Source organism: Leopardus geoffroyi, chromosome A3, assembly GCF_018350155.1.
Source record: "Leopardus geoffroyi isolate Oge1 chromosome A3, O.geoffroyi_Oge1_pat1.0, whole genome shotgun sequence".
Taxonomy (NCBI): Eukaryota; Metazoa; Chordata; class Mammalia; order Carnivora; family Felidae; genus Leopardus; species Leopardus geoffroyi.
In genome coordinates, this window is record NC_059336.1 from 132,861,456 (window position 1) to 132,877,250 (window position 15,795).

Genomic DNA, 15,795 nt, shown 5'->3' on the forward strand with positions numbered 1-15,795 from the left:
GCAGGATGACAGCAAAGCAAAGGTTTCCCACCATCCGGGCCCCTTGATGCACCTGCCCCCCGGGTGCCTCCCCCTCCCTGGGACACGCCGACGGGGCTGACGGTCTCCCTCATTTGAGAAGTGAGGGCACTATGGCTCAGGGGCGGGGGGATAGGACAGGCCTTGAGGACAGAGCCAGGATGCGGGACCGGGTCTCTCTGACTCTGAATCCTGCCTCTTCCCTCAGTACAGCTGCACGAGGCCAGGGGTGGGCTGGGAGAGGCCCGGGAAGCCGCAGAAGGGGCCAACCACATCTTTGCCCTCAGCCGCCCTGCACAGACACCCGCGCGCACACACACGCGCCCACTCCTTACCGTCGTTGTTGGTGTCCATCTGCCGGAAGATCTTGTCCGTTCGTTTCTCCGGGGTGGACTCGTCCTCGGGCATTTTCATCACGGAGGACACCATCTTGTATATAGCCTGCAAAGAGACACGCGGAAGATGTGCTCGGAGATTCTGGAATATTTCTGGGCAGATGGGGCCGGCGTGAGCTTCCACGCGGCTCACGGCAAGGCGCGAAGAGGTCGGGATGTAGCAGCCTTCGGGACCCTTCCTCAGCTTTCCAGAGGAACGTTTCTAGAATGTTCCACGGTAACTATCACAGACGGCATGCTGAGCAAAGGAAGCCAGACCCATTTACGTGAAGTTCAAGGGCAGGCAAAACAACTCCACCGTGACAGGGGGCTGAGACTGGGGGGCTGTCTAGGGTGGGAGGTGGGACAGTGCCCGGGGAGGCCCTTGAGGGAGCCTTCCGGGGGGGCTGGGAACTCACCTCCGTAACTCACCGAGGGTGGTGGGCACACAGACATATATGTACACGATCCACATGCTACACAGAAAGCTGCGAGCATCTTACTGTGTGTCATACCTCAGTCTAGAACAGGAAAGATTTAGTCCCTGAAACCCATGGGGAGAAAACCAGCCCCAGAAGGGGGCAGCAGCGAGGTGACACGGGTCTCTCCAGAAGGACAGAAGACCTTCTCTTTAGAGCACTGCCATCCGTGGGCTCGCCCCCACCACGGGCCATCCCTGTGTGTCTCCGTCCCGGGGGCCCAGCCTGGACACGCGTCCCCGTGCCGTGGTGGGCACAGGCGTGCGTGTGGAGGGGCCACGAGGATGCCAGCGGCCATCAGAGTAACATGCAAGGAGGCAGGGGCTTCCGTGCAAGTGGCCTGACTGATACCCCCATTCCTGAAACAACAGACCGAGAACAGCAAAAGTCTGAGACTTATTATAACTTAAAAGCAGGGCATTAAAAACACAAAAACAAACCCCCAAAAAGAATGGTCCTGAGTGAGTTTTCCCATACGTATTATGTTCCCCTGCTCCTTGCCCCCTCTCTGTTTTCAGGGCAGGGGCAGGCCTGGCCTGGTCCCGTCTCCCACCAGCCTCACGGCCCAGGTGAGCTGTGCCACACGGGTGTGCATCTTCCTGAGACAGGACACCCTCCTGGGCCCGGGCCACCCCTCCTGCCCAAGTGCAGAGCCAAAGGCAGCACCAAGCGCCTCCAAGGACTTGGTAGGTAGGCTTCCGAAGGACTTAAAACAGCAGTCCCTTCTGGGGCGCCTGGGAGGCTCAGCCGGTTAAGCATCCGACTTCGGCTCAGGTCAGGATCTCGCAGTTCGTGGGTTCCAGCCCCTCGTCGGGCCCTGTGCTGACAGCTCAGAGCCCGGAGCCTGCTTCGGATTCTGCGTCTCCCTCGCTCTCTGCCCCTCCCCTGCTGACACTCTGTCTCCCTCTTTCTCTCTCTCAAAAATAAATAAACATGAAACAACATTTTTTTTTCTTAGATTCAAAACACCAGTCCGTCCTGAGAAAGATGTAGGGATACGTATCCCACCTGGCAAACTGAGGAGCTATGCGAGGGGACAGGGGAAGGGCATGCCTGGTTGCCAAAGGGCTGACGGGTAGGGCGGGATGAAGACATTCCAGGGAGCCAGATTTCTTACTTCTCCCACCCCTTATAGCTACGGACCGGAAGTGACGAATGGACCACAGAGTTCCCCAAACCTGTGTCGATTTATTCTTTGTGAAGACCACCTATTTGAGACATGGGTCGATCAGGCCACTCGTGGCCGGTTTGATGCTCTTTGCTCAAGACGTCGTTCCTGAGCCAAGAAGCTGCTTCCTTCCATGTAGAGGACGCCTCTTCTGAGGAATTCTAGAACCGGCTCCCCCAGGCTCCAGGAGACCCGGGGGCACAGGGGGGCACCAGGAAGGAGCAGCTCCGGGGTCCCTCTGGCGAAGTGAACAAAACTTGGTTTCTTTCTGGAAAACGGCCTCACCTGCCAGAGCTCCTGACAGGCGCGAAGGGGAGGCGAGAAGGTCTCATGAAGAGGTGTTCCTCCTGCGTCTGACTTATTCCAGGGCCACTAACGCTTCGGTTCTGCTTCACAACCGCGCGTTCCCGGGGACATTACAAGCTGCCGGTTGCATTCTCGAATACGGGGATTCGAAAAGGTCTCCTAGCAGGCGCCTTCCGCAAGTATCAAGGGACCCCTCAATTGTAATTTTCAGCTCTGTCCTTTCTTAGGGCATCACCTCTCCGAGGCTCAGATTTTGTGAAATGCAGAGAAGGGCGCTGGCGCACAGGGTCGTGAAGAAACAGCTCAGAGCCCTTAGGCCCCGGGCCTGACGCATACAAGCAAGTGATCAAGAAACCCGGGCTCTTATCATTCCTATTGCAAGGCCCCGCCCGGTTAGGTGACAGCCGGGCACCTTCAAAAGCGCACGGTGCGGGATGGGGGAGGGGGCGCCCCGGCCGAGAATGACCCGACGCCGCGGCGACCGCCACACGCGTGGGGGGCGGGCCCGGCGTGGCGCGGAGCCATACCTGCACGATCTCCAGCATCTCGCTGCGGCTGATGTAGCCGTTGCCGTCCAGGTCGTACATGCTGAAGGCCCACTTGAGCTTCTGCTCCAGCTTGCCCCGCGAGGTGACGCTCAGCGCGATGATGAACTCCCGGAAGTCGATGGTGCCGTCCCCGTTGGTGTCGAAGGTGCGGAAGACGTGCTCGGCGAACTTGGAGGCGTCGCCGTAGGGGAAGAAGTTGGCGTAGATCTTCTTGAACTCGTCCACGGTCAGGTGGCCGGTGGGGCAGTCCTTGAGGAAGCCCTTGTACCACTCCTGCAGCTCGTGGTCGGTGAACTCCGTGTTCTCACGCAGGTCCTGCAGCACCTCGGGCCGCAGCTTGCTGTTCTGCTTGCCCATGGTGGCCGGTGGCTACACCTGCAAGACAGGGCCATCAGCCGGGGGCACCCGGGGCCCGTCCCCGCCCCCCCCCCCACCGCCGTCTGCAGCCACCGTGGGGGGGCCGAGAAACTCCCGCTGCGTGTCGCGCGCGGAGGGCTGGAGAGGCCACCGCCGAGCGTGGGAGGTCTCGGCCCGTCTAGGACACCCTGCAGGAAGGTGGACCATGAGTCCCGCACCCCTGGCAAAGCCGAGCGGCCCCATGCTTGCAGCGAAAGACACATTCTGACTTCCGGAATGTGGAAATGACTCTGTGTGTGTGTGTGTGTGTGTGTGTAGGGGGGGACCGCAACTTAAAATCAGCGGAATGAGGCGCCTATCAGGTGTCCACTGGGTCTGCACAAGAGTTGAGGATTCAGTCCTCACCCTCCTGACGAAGGTCCTGCCACGTGGAGCGCACCCCGGGACCCTGGGGTCTGAATAGTTCTTTCTTTCCTCTCTCAGGCACCACCTTCCGGCTTTCCCCTCAGAACAGGTGTCCAGAAACTTTTCAGGAGTCCCCTCTCTGTTTTGCCTCTGAGAAACTCCCGGGGACAGGGGGCGGGGGGCGGGGGGCGGGGTGGAACCAGAAGGGGCCCGGGACAGTCCTCGATTCTCAAATGTCACCCGTAAGCGACCAGGCACCCGTGGGAGCACAGAACCTGCTCCCCACAGCGGTTTCCCACCCAGCCTGCACAGAAGACTGGTCCTGGGGTGGTGTCATTATTAGACACGGACACAGCTGTCACCTCACGGCCTCATTTTATTTGCTGCCTCTGGCAGTAACACATGAACATGGCTTCATCATTTTTCGAGCACGTAGGAAAACACAGTGAGAGGAAGATGTCTCCTGCCCCAGTCCCAGAGGGGACCACTCTGAACGGCTTGTGTGTTTGTAAGCTCTAAAGAGTACGCACCGAATCCCCATCAGGAAGGGTAACAGATGTGGTTCATCTCGTCTCCCCGGGCATTTCCTCCTTCGTCCCCTCCTGGGCTTTATTGGCTTTATGACACATATCCCTGTTTTTACTTGTTATCTTTATAACTCTAAATTATACACTTCAAGTTCCCTTCCGAACTCCTATGGAGGGCGGTTTGGCAATGTCTTTCAAAACTGCAAACGCCCAGCGATCCCATTTTGAGGAACGTCGCTAAAGATAACTTCGACCTGTGCGAACAGCCCGTGCACGCTGCTGCTTCCTGAGCCGCTGTCTGTAATACTAACCCAGGCCTCCGTCATCATGTACTGAGAAGCAGCGATCAAGACGCGTTAAAAAAAAATTTTTTTTTAATGTTTATTTATTTTTGAAACAGAGAGAGACAGGGAGTGAGCGGGGCAAGGGGCAGAGAGAGAGGGAGACGCAGAATCCAAAGCAGGCTCCAGGCTCCGAGCTGTCAGCACAGAGCCCGACGTGGGCTCGAATTCACAAACCATGAGCTCGTGACCTGAGCCGAAGTCGGACGCTTCACCGACGGAGCCGCCCAGGCGCCCCTCCAGATGCATTTTTAAGTGAAAGGAGAAAGTTCAGAGCAGCTACGTAGTTTGCTACCATTTGTGAAAAAAGAAAACACTATTTCTAAAAAGAAAAGGACCTATTTAGGACATAACACTGGCCAAAGAGAGAGACGGCTGGCAGCCAAGAGCCGGACGGGGAGTTTTTACCGTAAATCCTTTTGCAGAAATTTTTTTTTTTTTTTAATTTTTTTCAACACTTATTTATTTTTGGGACAGAGAGAGACAGAGCATGAACGGGGAGGGGCAGAGAGAGAGGGAGACACAGAATCGGAAGCAGGCTCCAGGCTCTGAGCCATCAGCCCAGAGCCCGACGCGGGGCTCGAACCCACGGACCGCGAGATCGTGACCTGGCTGAAGTCGGACGCTTAACCGACTGCGCCACCCAGGCGCCCCCTGCAGAAATTTTTAAATGCCAAACTCTGTGCATGTCTTTTCTATCCGAAAGCTAAATATACAAAAATAAAAATAACCAAACCTCTATTTCTTGGTCAAGCACCTTGGCTCTTGGTCCTCTCTCCACAAGATCAAGCTATCAGCCCCGCCGCTCCTTCCTTCCTTATCAGCTTCTGTCGTGGGCACTGGTATTTTGACAGTCAGGGTTTACTGTCTCTTTCTGTTTTCTTACCTAGAGGTTGGCCCTAAAAAGTGGACACCGGCAAGTTCCTGAGTAAGTTGGCTGTCGGCTTCCTGGTTAGGAGAACCAATGTCAAGGGCAGGACCAATGCAGGGGGCTCTGCTTCTGCCCCACCCGAGTCCACATGAGGTCACCTCGCCAATTGCAGTGCGTTCTAGAACGAGGCCACAGGGTCCAGATGGGGGATCTCCCGTGCCTCCGCTGGCCAGCTCTCTGACCCACCCCAGGGATTGGGGTGGCGTGGGCCTCCTAGCACGCTCTGGGAGGCCCCCCAAAAGTTCGGGTGCTAACATATAGCCGACTTGCGGTCCTTTTGGAAATTCAGATGTTTTCCACGACCATTGTGGTTTCTACGTTAAAAAAAAAACAAAAAAGTGAACATCGAAACCTCAGACACCAAAATGTCTGACAGAAGAAGACAGACAATCAAGACACCCGTTCACATCTCTGTCCTGTTGGGAAAAGCTCTAAGCCAGCTTTGGAGATGTGGGCTCCCTCTGGATTCTGCGTTTTTTACGATCGCTCTTGGGGCCCCAGCCACACGAGCTCCTGGGTCCTTCCAGGTGTCACCCTGGAGGGCCTGATGACGGCACACCAGGATGGCTCTGTGCCCAGAGAGCCCTGCCGGGCGGGCAGGGCCCCGTGCCCCAGAACTGTGAGCACAGGATGCCCGGGACGGCTCAGCATGGCAGGTCTGTCTCCTCAGGCGCCCTCACGTTATGGTTGACTCCCCCAACAAAACAAACAAACAAACAAACAAACAAACCAAAAAAGATGTTGAGGTTTTAAGCCCTAGGACCTGTGAATATAACATTATTTGGAAACAGGGACGTAGGAAATTAGGATGAGATTACTGGGGTGTCCTTAGAAAAAGGTGACAGTTGGATACAGACAGTACAGAAGGAAGCCATGTGGAGAAGACAGAGCCATCCACAAGCCCAGGAACACCGGAGGTTTCCAGAAGCCAGAACAGATGCTTCCCTACAGCTTTCAGAGGTCCCTGCCCACACCTTGACTCCCAGCCTCCAGGGCTGTGAGGGAATACGTTCCTGCTGTTTAAGCTGCTTGATCTGTGGGACCTTGTTAGGGCAGCCTGAGCTGACAGACACCGGGGGGTGGGGGGGGGGGCACGTGTGCATGGCTCTGCTGGGTCAGGCACCCCTCAGCCCCACAGATGAAGCCCCTTGCCCACCAGACCCAAGGATGGGAGCTGAGGGCACAGGAGAAGCCGCCTGGGCCTCGGGCCAGGTGCCCATCCTTCCCTGCCCGTCCATCTGTCCATCCACGGGCTCGCCTGGCACTCCAAGGCGGGGACCAGATCCAGGCAGCCCCGGGTGTGACCCCGACACCCGTCCCCTGAGGCTGGTCCCCTCACTGAGGTGCCTCGTGCCCACGCCGGCCTCCTGGGTGCCGTGTTCTTGCACACGCACGCGTACACACACGGGGGAAACTCGAGTCCGGGAGGCCCCTGGTGCCGCGTGGGGGCCCCCGAGGATGACTCTGATGAAGCTACACCAGCCACCGAGCGGGCAAACCAGGCAGCAGGCAGGGCCCTCGGAGCTCAGAGCCGTGGACGCCCTCTGTGCTGTCCCCAGCGAATTCTCCCTGCTCCCGTCAGGATCCCTTTAGTAACCTGCTCACCGCACGCCTGCCTCCGTCCGTTCTGTTTTTTTAATTAAAAAAATTTTTTTTTAACGTTTATTTATTTTTGAGACAGAGAGAGACAGGGCACGAAGGGGGGAGGGTCAGAGAGAGAGAGGGAGACCCAGGATCCGAAGCAGGCTCCGGGCTCCGAGCTGTCAGCACAGAGCCCGACGCGGGGCTCGAACTCACAGACCGCGAAATCGTGACCTGAGCCGAAGTCGGACGCTTAACCGACTGAGCCGCCCAGGCGCCCCTGTCCATTCTGTTTAAACAGCCTCCCGGCCTCCTCCATATCCTGTCACTCAGGACTTCTGAATGGCAAACTCTGGCCTGCAGAACTTTTAAGCTGGTGGCCCGGCAGGTCGCCTGCGACTCCCAGGGTGGGGTGACTCACTGGGTGGCTTCTCCAAGGCAGCCCCACCTCTCTGTGTCTGCAGAGCAAGGAGGTGGGTGATGGGCCTCGGAGCAGCACCCGACCCAGGGCTCCCAGCCGTGACCTACCCCCGCCCCCCGGCCAAGACTTCACACACTTCCGGCCCGGTGTTACCTGTGCTTGAAAAAGGGCTCATCTTCCATTTCCCTCATCAGTTCAGCTGCTGTTAAACCTTCATCTTTTCCATGCTCCTCGTAAACTGGGGAGGTCTCCCGGCCAGAATCCGGAGGGTGGAGAACACGGGCCTCCCCCCCACGCGCACAGCGGGCGGCACCTCGGGTGGCTTCGTCTGCACCTGCTTCCCTCGCTTCCCCCGCCCCTGACGTCCTCACAGGGGACGGCGTAATGCGGTGTGTGGCCAGGGAGGACCAGCGCGAGCAGGACGGGACAGCCGCTGCTCTAGACCCGTGTGACCCGAATTCACCTGGGAATGGGACTATATTCCGAGACCGGGCCTTTAAGAGATAATTAAGGTAAAATGAGGTCACTGGGGTGCGTCCTAATCCAATCTGCCCGGTGTCCTTACAAGAGGGGCTTGGGACACAGACGGAGGGAAGGCCGCGTGAGGTCACAGCAAGACAGCCGTCTCCAAGCCAAGGAGAGGCCTCGGAAGGAACTGAACCTTCTGACACCTTGATCTCAGACTTCTGGCCTCTGGGGCCGTGAGAAAATCAATTCCTGCTCTTGAAGCTGCCCGGTCCTTGTTACTTTGTTATGAAAGCCCTGCGGTTCCCCCAACCTCACTCCTGACCACCAGCAGCAGGGACAACCAGAAGGTCCTTGGACTGTGGGACAGCTGGCTTACTGTCAGACCCTTCGCGTAGATCAGTCCCACCTTACCAGCGGGGAACCAGCCCTAGAGGCCCGGGAGGCGAAGGGAGCACTCGGCTCAGGCCCCACATCTTGCTGCGGGCAGCCCAGGGGAGGCGGGTCCAGGGCAGGGCAACACGGTCACAAACAGCCACCTTGGGTCGTTAATGGCACATCCTTTGCCCTGATTAGCAACCCCGCCCTTTTCGCCAGGGAAACAAGCGGGCTTCTGTGAAGTGCTAGGCTCTGAGGGCTCAGGATCGGGTCCCTTTAGGACCCACTCACCTCCCTGAACACCAAATCGCCCCTCCGAACAATGCTATCCGTTTGCCTCAAAACGCGTGTGTGATGTATACACTCACAGACCCCACAGAAATGCCAAATTCCTCGCACCTCCTCTGCCCGAGGTAACAGGTGTTTATGGAAAGGAAGGTACCAGATCCGGGAGAGGGACGAGGCCGGTCAACCCAAAGCTAGAAGGTCACGGGCAGAGGGCACGGTGATGTGCCTGGGGAGCAACTTCGTGCTTGGCCAGACCCTTCCCCAGTGTGTCACCTTCGGGTGACACCCAAGACTGAGAATCCGGACTCCCAGCCCCTCCTTCTCCATGTGCTTCCTGAGTATCAGGACAGTGTGGTGTGAGGGGGGCCTCCTTCCAGGACTAGGGCTCCTTCCCGCTCTGATAGTCTAAGACCCCTGGGTCTAGAGGTCCAGGCTGAAGATTCCTGTGCCTGCAGCTGGGGTAGGGAAAGCTCTCCTCCCAAGAGGTGACCCTCTCCGAAGAAAGGCATCGAGTCCGGGAAGGTGGTACAGAATTCCCTGGAGGAATCTGGAAACGTGTGGTCTACAGATCTGTGTGCCTCATCACACCCCACACCGTGTCCTGAGCCATTTCATGGCGGGGATGCTTGCCCACACGTGTCCACCAGCCGGTGCCCTGCTCCCCCAAATCCCAAGCCCAGGAGTGCAGGCCGCCCCGGCTCTCAGCCTGTTCTCGGGGCCTGGTGCCAGGCTGGGTGCACGGGGGGGGGGGGGGGGGGGGTGTGCGTGCGGTCTGTTCCAGCCCATCTGGCCCTCTGAATGTGCACCCTGGTTCTCAGCGCTCTGGGCTGCTTATGGCACAGGCACCTATGGATGGGGCACAAGGTGTAACATGACGGGGTAGAGGGATGCTCCAGGGAGGAATCACTCCTTTTCCATGGAGGGGACAAGACAGTTTGCCTAGGAAGACAGCATGTGGAATCAAAACTTAGGCCACCTCGGGGCACCTGGGTGGCTCCGTCAGTTAAGCGGCCGACTCTTTTTTTTTTTTTTTTTTCAACGTTTATTTATTTTTGGGACAGAGAGAGACAGAGCATGAACGGGGGAGGGGCAGAGAGAGGGAGACACAGAATCGGAAACAGGCTCCAGGCTCTGAGCCATCAGCCCAGAGCCCGACGCGGGGCTCGAACTCACGGACCGCGAGATCGTGACCTGGCTGAAGTCGGACGCTTAACCGACTGCGCCACCCAGGCGCCCCTAAGCGGCCGACTCTTGATTTCGGCTCAGGTCATGACCTGACGGTTCGTGAGTTCAAGCCCCGTATCGGGCTCTGCACTCACAGCGAGGAACCTGCTTTGGATCCTCTGTCTCCTTCTCTCTGCCCTTCCCCTGCTTGCGTTCTCCTCTCTCTTTCTCTCTCAAAGATAAATAAATGTAAACAAACAAACTCAGGCCACCTCTAGGGAGCACACACCAGATACTAGGGCACTGGGAAGGTGGGGGTCATGCTTGGCCAGGCCGGGAGAAGGCAACGTCATCTCCGTCTCAGAGACAAAGAAGTGAGGCTTCCATGGGGCACGTGCTCGTCTGTGACCTTCCCCGGGCCCTTTTATTGCCCAGGTCCACGGGCGGTGATGGAGGCCGCCACGGTGCCCCCGGCTGGCATCCACTCCGCCACGAAGTAAGCCCATGAATACGAAATAAATCTCCCCGTGCACTGCCAGTCCCTCACTGGACCGGCTCACGTGTGCTTGCCAAAAACTCGGACGAAACGGTTAATACCAAGAGCCTCGTTTTAGCTCTCTCCTGGAGGCTCTCAGCCCAAAGCAAGCGGCCTCGCAGGGACCAGGGACAGCGGAACCCTGTGTGCACGGTGACCTCTCTCTTACTAATTAAGCCAAGGCACCAACCTCATTGACGACTGGCCGGCTGGAAAGACAGACGACAAAAAGCCAGCGTTTCTGCAAAGACAAAGCCATCACCCCCATTTCCCAGCAGCAACGTCCCCTCCCTCCCCCGGCCCCGGTGGCCAGGCAAACAAACACCCAACCCTCATCGGTAGACCAGAAAATCTCACTCTCCTCTCCACTGACGGATGGGGTGAAGAACGGACGTGCCAGGAAGGGTGATCAATTTGGGATCAGAGCCACCTCTCACTTGGCTTGAAAAGCCTCGTGGCCACGCAGGGCTTGGATCAGACAGGCAACGGCTTTTCGAGCATGTCAAAGATGACATTTTAATTCACGGTAATGAAGGAACGGGGAGGGGGTTCATGTAGCGCTTACGCCCATCTCTCTGGCTCTCGGTGACTCTGCTATTGTTTTTAATGTGCTAAATTAAAAAAAAAAAAAAAAGCACGCATGTAGCTGGGGAACCCTAGGAAAATATTTAACCCGAAGTAGGTCCTGCCAGCAAATTAAAGCCTTTTTAATGGCAGAGTTCTACCAACCGCCTGGTGAGGCTCTTGGGAACCAAGGGCTTGAATGTGCCATTAATCACAGCTCCACGCTGGCTGGTGGTGTGGGTCACATTTCATCCATTGCTTTAAAATGCTTTCATCAAGTGAGATCTCCAGAGCTCACTGGGCCACGCAGATTTACAAACACTTGGAGAGGGACAGACGGGGAAAGGCTGGAGGAACCAAGTCCTTACAAAAGGCCAACGCTCAGGGTGAGGCTGGGAGGGCGTCTGCTGCGAATCTGAACTTCAAGGGACCAGAGGGCTTTTGGGGATGACTGCTTCCTCTGTCTGGGGTAGATCAGGAAAGCAGGGGCTGGAGGGACAAGCGGAAAACAGGCGATTTGTGCCGTTTCCCATGCAGCATAACACCTGGTTCTTTCTCCTGGTGACCCATTAACAAACGGGCTAATGCCGAGAATCCGTCCTTCTTGTCTCCAAGTAAGCGGGTCAGAGGCAAGCCGCATGCAGCCTTGGCTTCTAGCGCAGCTGCTCTGGGGAGGGGCCAGTCCTGTCCCAAGGGGTCTGTGACCGCTGTCAGAACCAAAGCAAGGGAGCGGCGCGCTTTGGGGCGGCTCGGGCTGCAACGCGGCTGGGCGGACGCTAGAGGGCGCAGGCAGGCAGGATCCTCGGACCGAAATGGAGACCCCGCCTTCCCGACCCCGCCCCCCACACCAAGCCACCTCCACGTCGCCGGGGGGCGGGGGGGGGGGGTGTCTCAGTCTCTCTGTCCATAAGCGAGACACGTCCAACAAAGTAACCACCAGCCACATGTGCCTATTGAGCACGTAAGATGTGGCCCGTCTGAATTCGTAAATGTGCCCTAAGAGTATCAAATACACACTGGGTTCTGACAACTTAATACATAAAAAATAATGTAAAATATCTCAGAGTCATTTTTCTATCCCGATTCCATGTGGAATGATAAACGAGACCGTCTGAGATATCGTGAGTTAAATGAATCGTGTTGGTAACGTGAATCTCATCTGTTCCTTTTTACGTTTTTAACGTGGCCTACCAGGAAAGTTAACATTACATATGGATGTGGCTGATTCTGTATTTCTAGTGGCTGCCATCACTGGGTAGCTCCTTCAGACAGTAGATCTGGGGCCACCAAACAAGAACCCTTGAAGCCCGTTAGCACCCTGTTTACAGGCCCATTGCAAACTGCCACCCAGCTGGGAGGGGTCTGTTTGTTTCACTCCCAGGTGCCCACAAAAGAAAGAGTGCCCACGGCATTCACATCTCATTCCCAAGGACACAAGTTTCTATTTGCAGCAGTTTCAAGACCTCTCCTAGAGGCCAGCTGCAATGACGGCCTAGGTCCTTAAGGTGAAGGAGAAGGAGTGGCAGAAAGGGGGTGGTCCTTCTCCACTTCTGGGAGAACAGAAGCCCCTGGGCGACATCTGGGGGAAGAGGCGGTCAGTGACAGGCACCCTTGGGAGCGGACAGTTAACGGGGTGTGCCCAGATCCAGATTGAGCTCACTGACTTCCAGGAGCTCATTTTCAGAGGACTTCCTGAAAACCTGCGGCATCCGGTTTTACCAGCTGGATGGGCTCCAGACCCGTGACCTTGATTGAGAACTGAACTTGATTGAGAACCAAAAACCCTCCTGACTTCTGTACCCATTGCCAGCAGCTTAACTCCCCAGGGCTTCCTAAAGCTTTAAAAAATAAAAGGAGGGAGGGAGGGAGGGAGCTGGCCAAGGCAGAGAACTCCCCTTCCGGTCCTGAACCTTCCTTTCCACTTAGCGGAGATTGGAATGCCCTAAATGTGGGCTGGGAGACGGGGCGGGGTGGGGGTTGGGGGGGAGAAATGGGGGAAAGGAGAGAAAAATCCCCAAGAGAATGTTCCGTCCCTCGAAGAAGCTGCTAATGCAACAGGAAGAGGAACTGTGTGTGTCCCTCCCTATATACTGTGTGCCTCCGAAAACACTGCTTCGTGGCCTCGGCTGCCCAGCAAACTTCTACTCAACCAGCAAAGCCCAACTCAGACGCTCCTTATTCAGGGATGTATGTCCTGGGCCCCGAAAATTGCTCTTCCCTCTGCACCCCCTTCCCATTTTTTAACCTATTTCTAATATGACCTCAGCGTGTGCAACACCGTTTCCTTGTGTCCTTCCTTCATTAGATTGTGAGCTTATTGAGGAAAGAGAATACTTCGTTCATGCCAAACCATGTTCTGGCCCCAAGGCCTTTGCCTTTGCTGTTCCCTACACCTGGTCTCAAGGCGCACCCCCTCAACATTCACGTCTTTGCATCTTCTTGGGGGTGCCTCCTCCAAGGAACCCATCTCAAATACATACATTGGCCCCCCACCCCCTGTTCTGTTGCCCAGAACAGGGCCTGGCACACGACTGGTGCTCAATAAATAGATTTGAAGTAATGGTTATGTGTCGTTCCAAGGGCCTGGCACGATGCCCGAGTGAATGAGCCGACGAGTGAGTGAATGGGTTTCTTCTAGGACCCTCTTGCTCTAATATTTTGTGACTTTGCCAGTATCCGGGATTCGGGAAGGAACGTATCATGGAACAGGATGGTAAAGTGCTCTCTTGCTTAGGCCTCAAGCTCCAAGAAGGGACATTCCATAATTCAGACTTGGTATCTCGGAAAGTTCCATTTACTGGCACAGGCACAGCCACAGCAGAGTAGAGGGCCCGCCTCGGGTGTGTCAGGCCAGGGGCTCCCTTCACCAACCCGGTGCCCATCTCCTCCCTCCCCCGTGAACATGCCCCCAGCTCGGTAGGTGGCCCAGGGGCCTTACTGCCGCCCTCCAGCGGGGGTCACCTGAGTGGCGGCGCCCCCGCCTCGACCCAACATCACTGCCACTTGAGCCTCCCGGGGAGGAGCCCTTTGAACTGCTTGCCCCGCGGAGGAAGGTAGGTTAGTGGAATGAGCCTCTGGGGAAAGAAGGAAGAGAGGAGAGGAAGAGGAAATGCCCAAGAGAACAATCCTCCCCCTTGTAGAATCTGCTAACAACAGAAAAAGGACTCTAGGCAGGATCCAAAACAAGACCGTGTGATTTTTCTGAAAGCCAAAACTGCCACGTATGACCATCCCTGTGTGAGTTTTGAGGCTTATGGGGACAGACCGCTCACCGCCGGGCTGGCGTGGGCGGTGAAATTTCTGGATTGTTTCCCTCACCCCGGCAAACGTTTCCGTTTCCCCTCTGTGCCAGGTGTCGGAACACCAGGGCGGACAACACCCCCCAGGAGGGAAACGGATCCTAGGGGGCAGTGTCCGCACACCCGGGTCAGCGGCGCAGCTCTTGGGAGGCAGAGGGTGCCCTGGGCCAGGCCCAGTCTCCGCGCGTTCCTCTGGCCACGGGACCAGAATGCCCGGTGGGAGGTGACCATGCACAAAAGGGCCACGCGGGGCAGCAGGTGTGCAGAAAATAGCCAGCCTGGGCTCCTGCCGGGCTCCCCGGCCTCCCTTACGGCCTCCGCTGTTCTCATAACTTCTCTGGGCCTCAGTTTCCTGAGGAACAGTCCGTACCCGCTGCTGTGGTAGCCGTGAAGATAATGGGAAACTGAAGGGTGTGAAAGGACCGACAACTGGAAAGCATCCCACAAATACCGGGAGGTAACGTCACAGCTTGGAGGAGAAGAGAAACGGGTGACGCGCTTAATGAGCTTAATTGCAGTATCGAACAGAAGCGGGCTGGAGGCCGAAGCCAAGGCCGGCCGGGGCTCGTGGGCGGCCTGCCCTTCTTGCGGCCACTTCTCGCCCGCGGGCCCAGCACCGAGCGTGAAAACCCGGGATCCCAGCGGCCCAGACACAACCGGTGCGGGTCCGGGTCAGTGAAATTCCAACTCCTGTTCTTCAGAGAAATTGAGAAGAAAAGGACAGAAGAAAAGGACAGGCCTATGACAGCAGGGCAGAGCCCCAGTGGGGGCTGCTCCTTCCCTGCCGGCCGTGGGACACTGCGAGCCCCCCGGGGGGAGGGGGAGCCCCTGAGGGAGAGGCTGGGCTCTTCTCTACGGGCCAGGTGTCTCCCGGGGACTCAGTTGTGGCTTCTGCCTGGTTCGGGCCCGTGGTGCATGGAGGAGACGGTTTCTGCACAGGACGCGCCCCTCAAGGACGGGGAAGCAGCAGGTGCGGAAGGAGAGTTCTGGAATTCGCCCAGAGCAAGCCCCAGTGTTCCGAGGAGGCTGGGCGGCTCAGATCTGCGCAGGACAGGGTGTGCACTCCCAACACACCCCCACACCGCACCCCTCCACACCCCACGGCGCATACATTATGTATATACCACGCCCCCCCCTCCCCCCCCCCCCGCCATCCATACTGGTGTGCCCCCACCTCCCCCCACTGATTGTGCAAAGCCTCAGTCTGTTCGCCGGCTCCCAGTGGAGGAGAACACGGGCCTGGTTGGGCAGGGGTGGGGGGTGCTGGCGACAGCCTTTCCAGCACATCGGTGTTTGGGACCACGAGGGCTTCCCTCCTGGGCTCGTTCTTATCTTAGAGAAAAGAGCATGGGCCGCGTTTACCATTCACTCCCTCCCTCCCTCCACCACGCCTGGACCCTCACCCGGTTTAGACTGCACACCGGGACCTCACTGCACACGGGAACCTGAGGACGTCAACAGGGAGCCGCCGTGAGCCTCCCAGGAAGAACATGCCAGAGCCGCGCTCTGCCAGGGCAAGCTGGGGACAGGCCTCCAGAGCCGTGAGGCCCCTTCATGAGCAGTGACATAATAACCATATAACATATGGCACCAATAACATCACAGTACTGAACAGTGCAGAACAATATGGAACCAGTGGATAGATT

General features: G+C 57.2%; 1 protein-coding gene across 2 annotated transcripts in view; it reads right to left on the bottom strand.

Moving 5' to 3' along the window:
- The window catches only part of HPCAL1 (hippocalcin like 1), a 105,113-nt gene that overhangs the window by 3,196 nt on the left and 86,122 nt on the right, over positions 1–15,795 (bottom strand). For both annotated transcript variants that reach the window (XM_045447746.1, XM_045447747.1), the window contains exons 3-4: positions 2,873–3,268; positions 354–459 (exon numbers count right to left, since the gene is read on the bottom strand). In XM_045447746.1, the coding sequence (XP_045303702.1) occupies positions 354–459; positions 2,873–3,250 (484 nt within the window). In that variant the 5' untranslated portion in view covers positions 3,251–3,268. The remainder of the gene's footprint in view (positions 1–353; positions 460–2,872; positions 3,269–15,795) is intronic.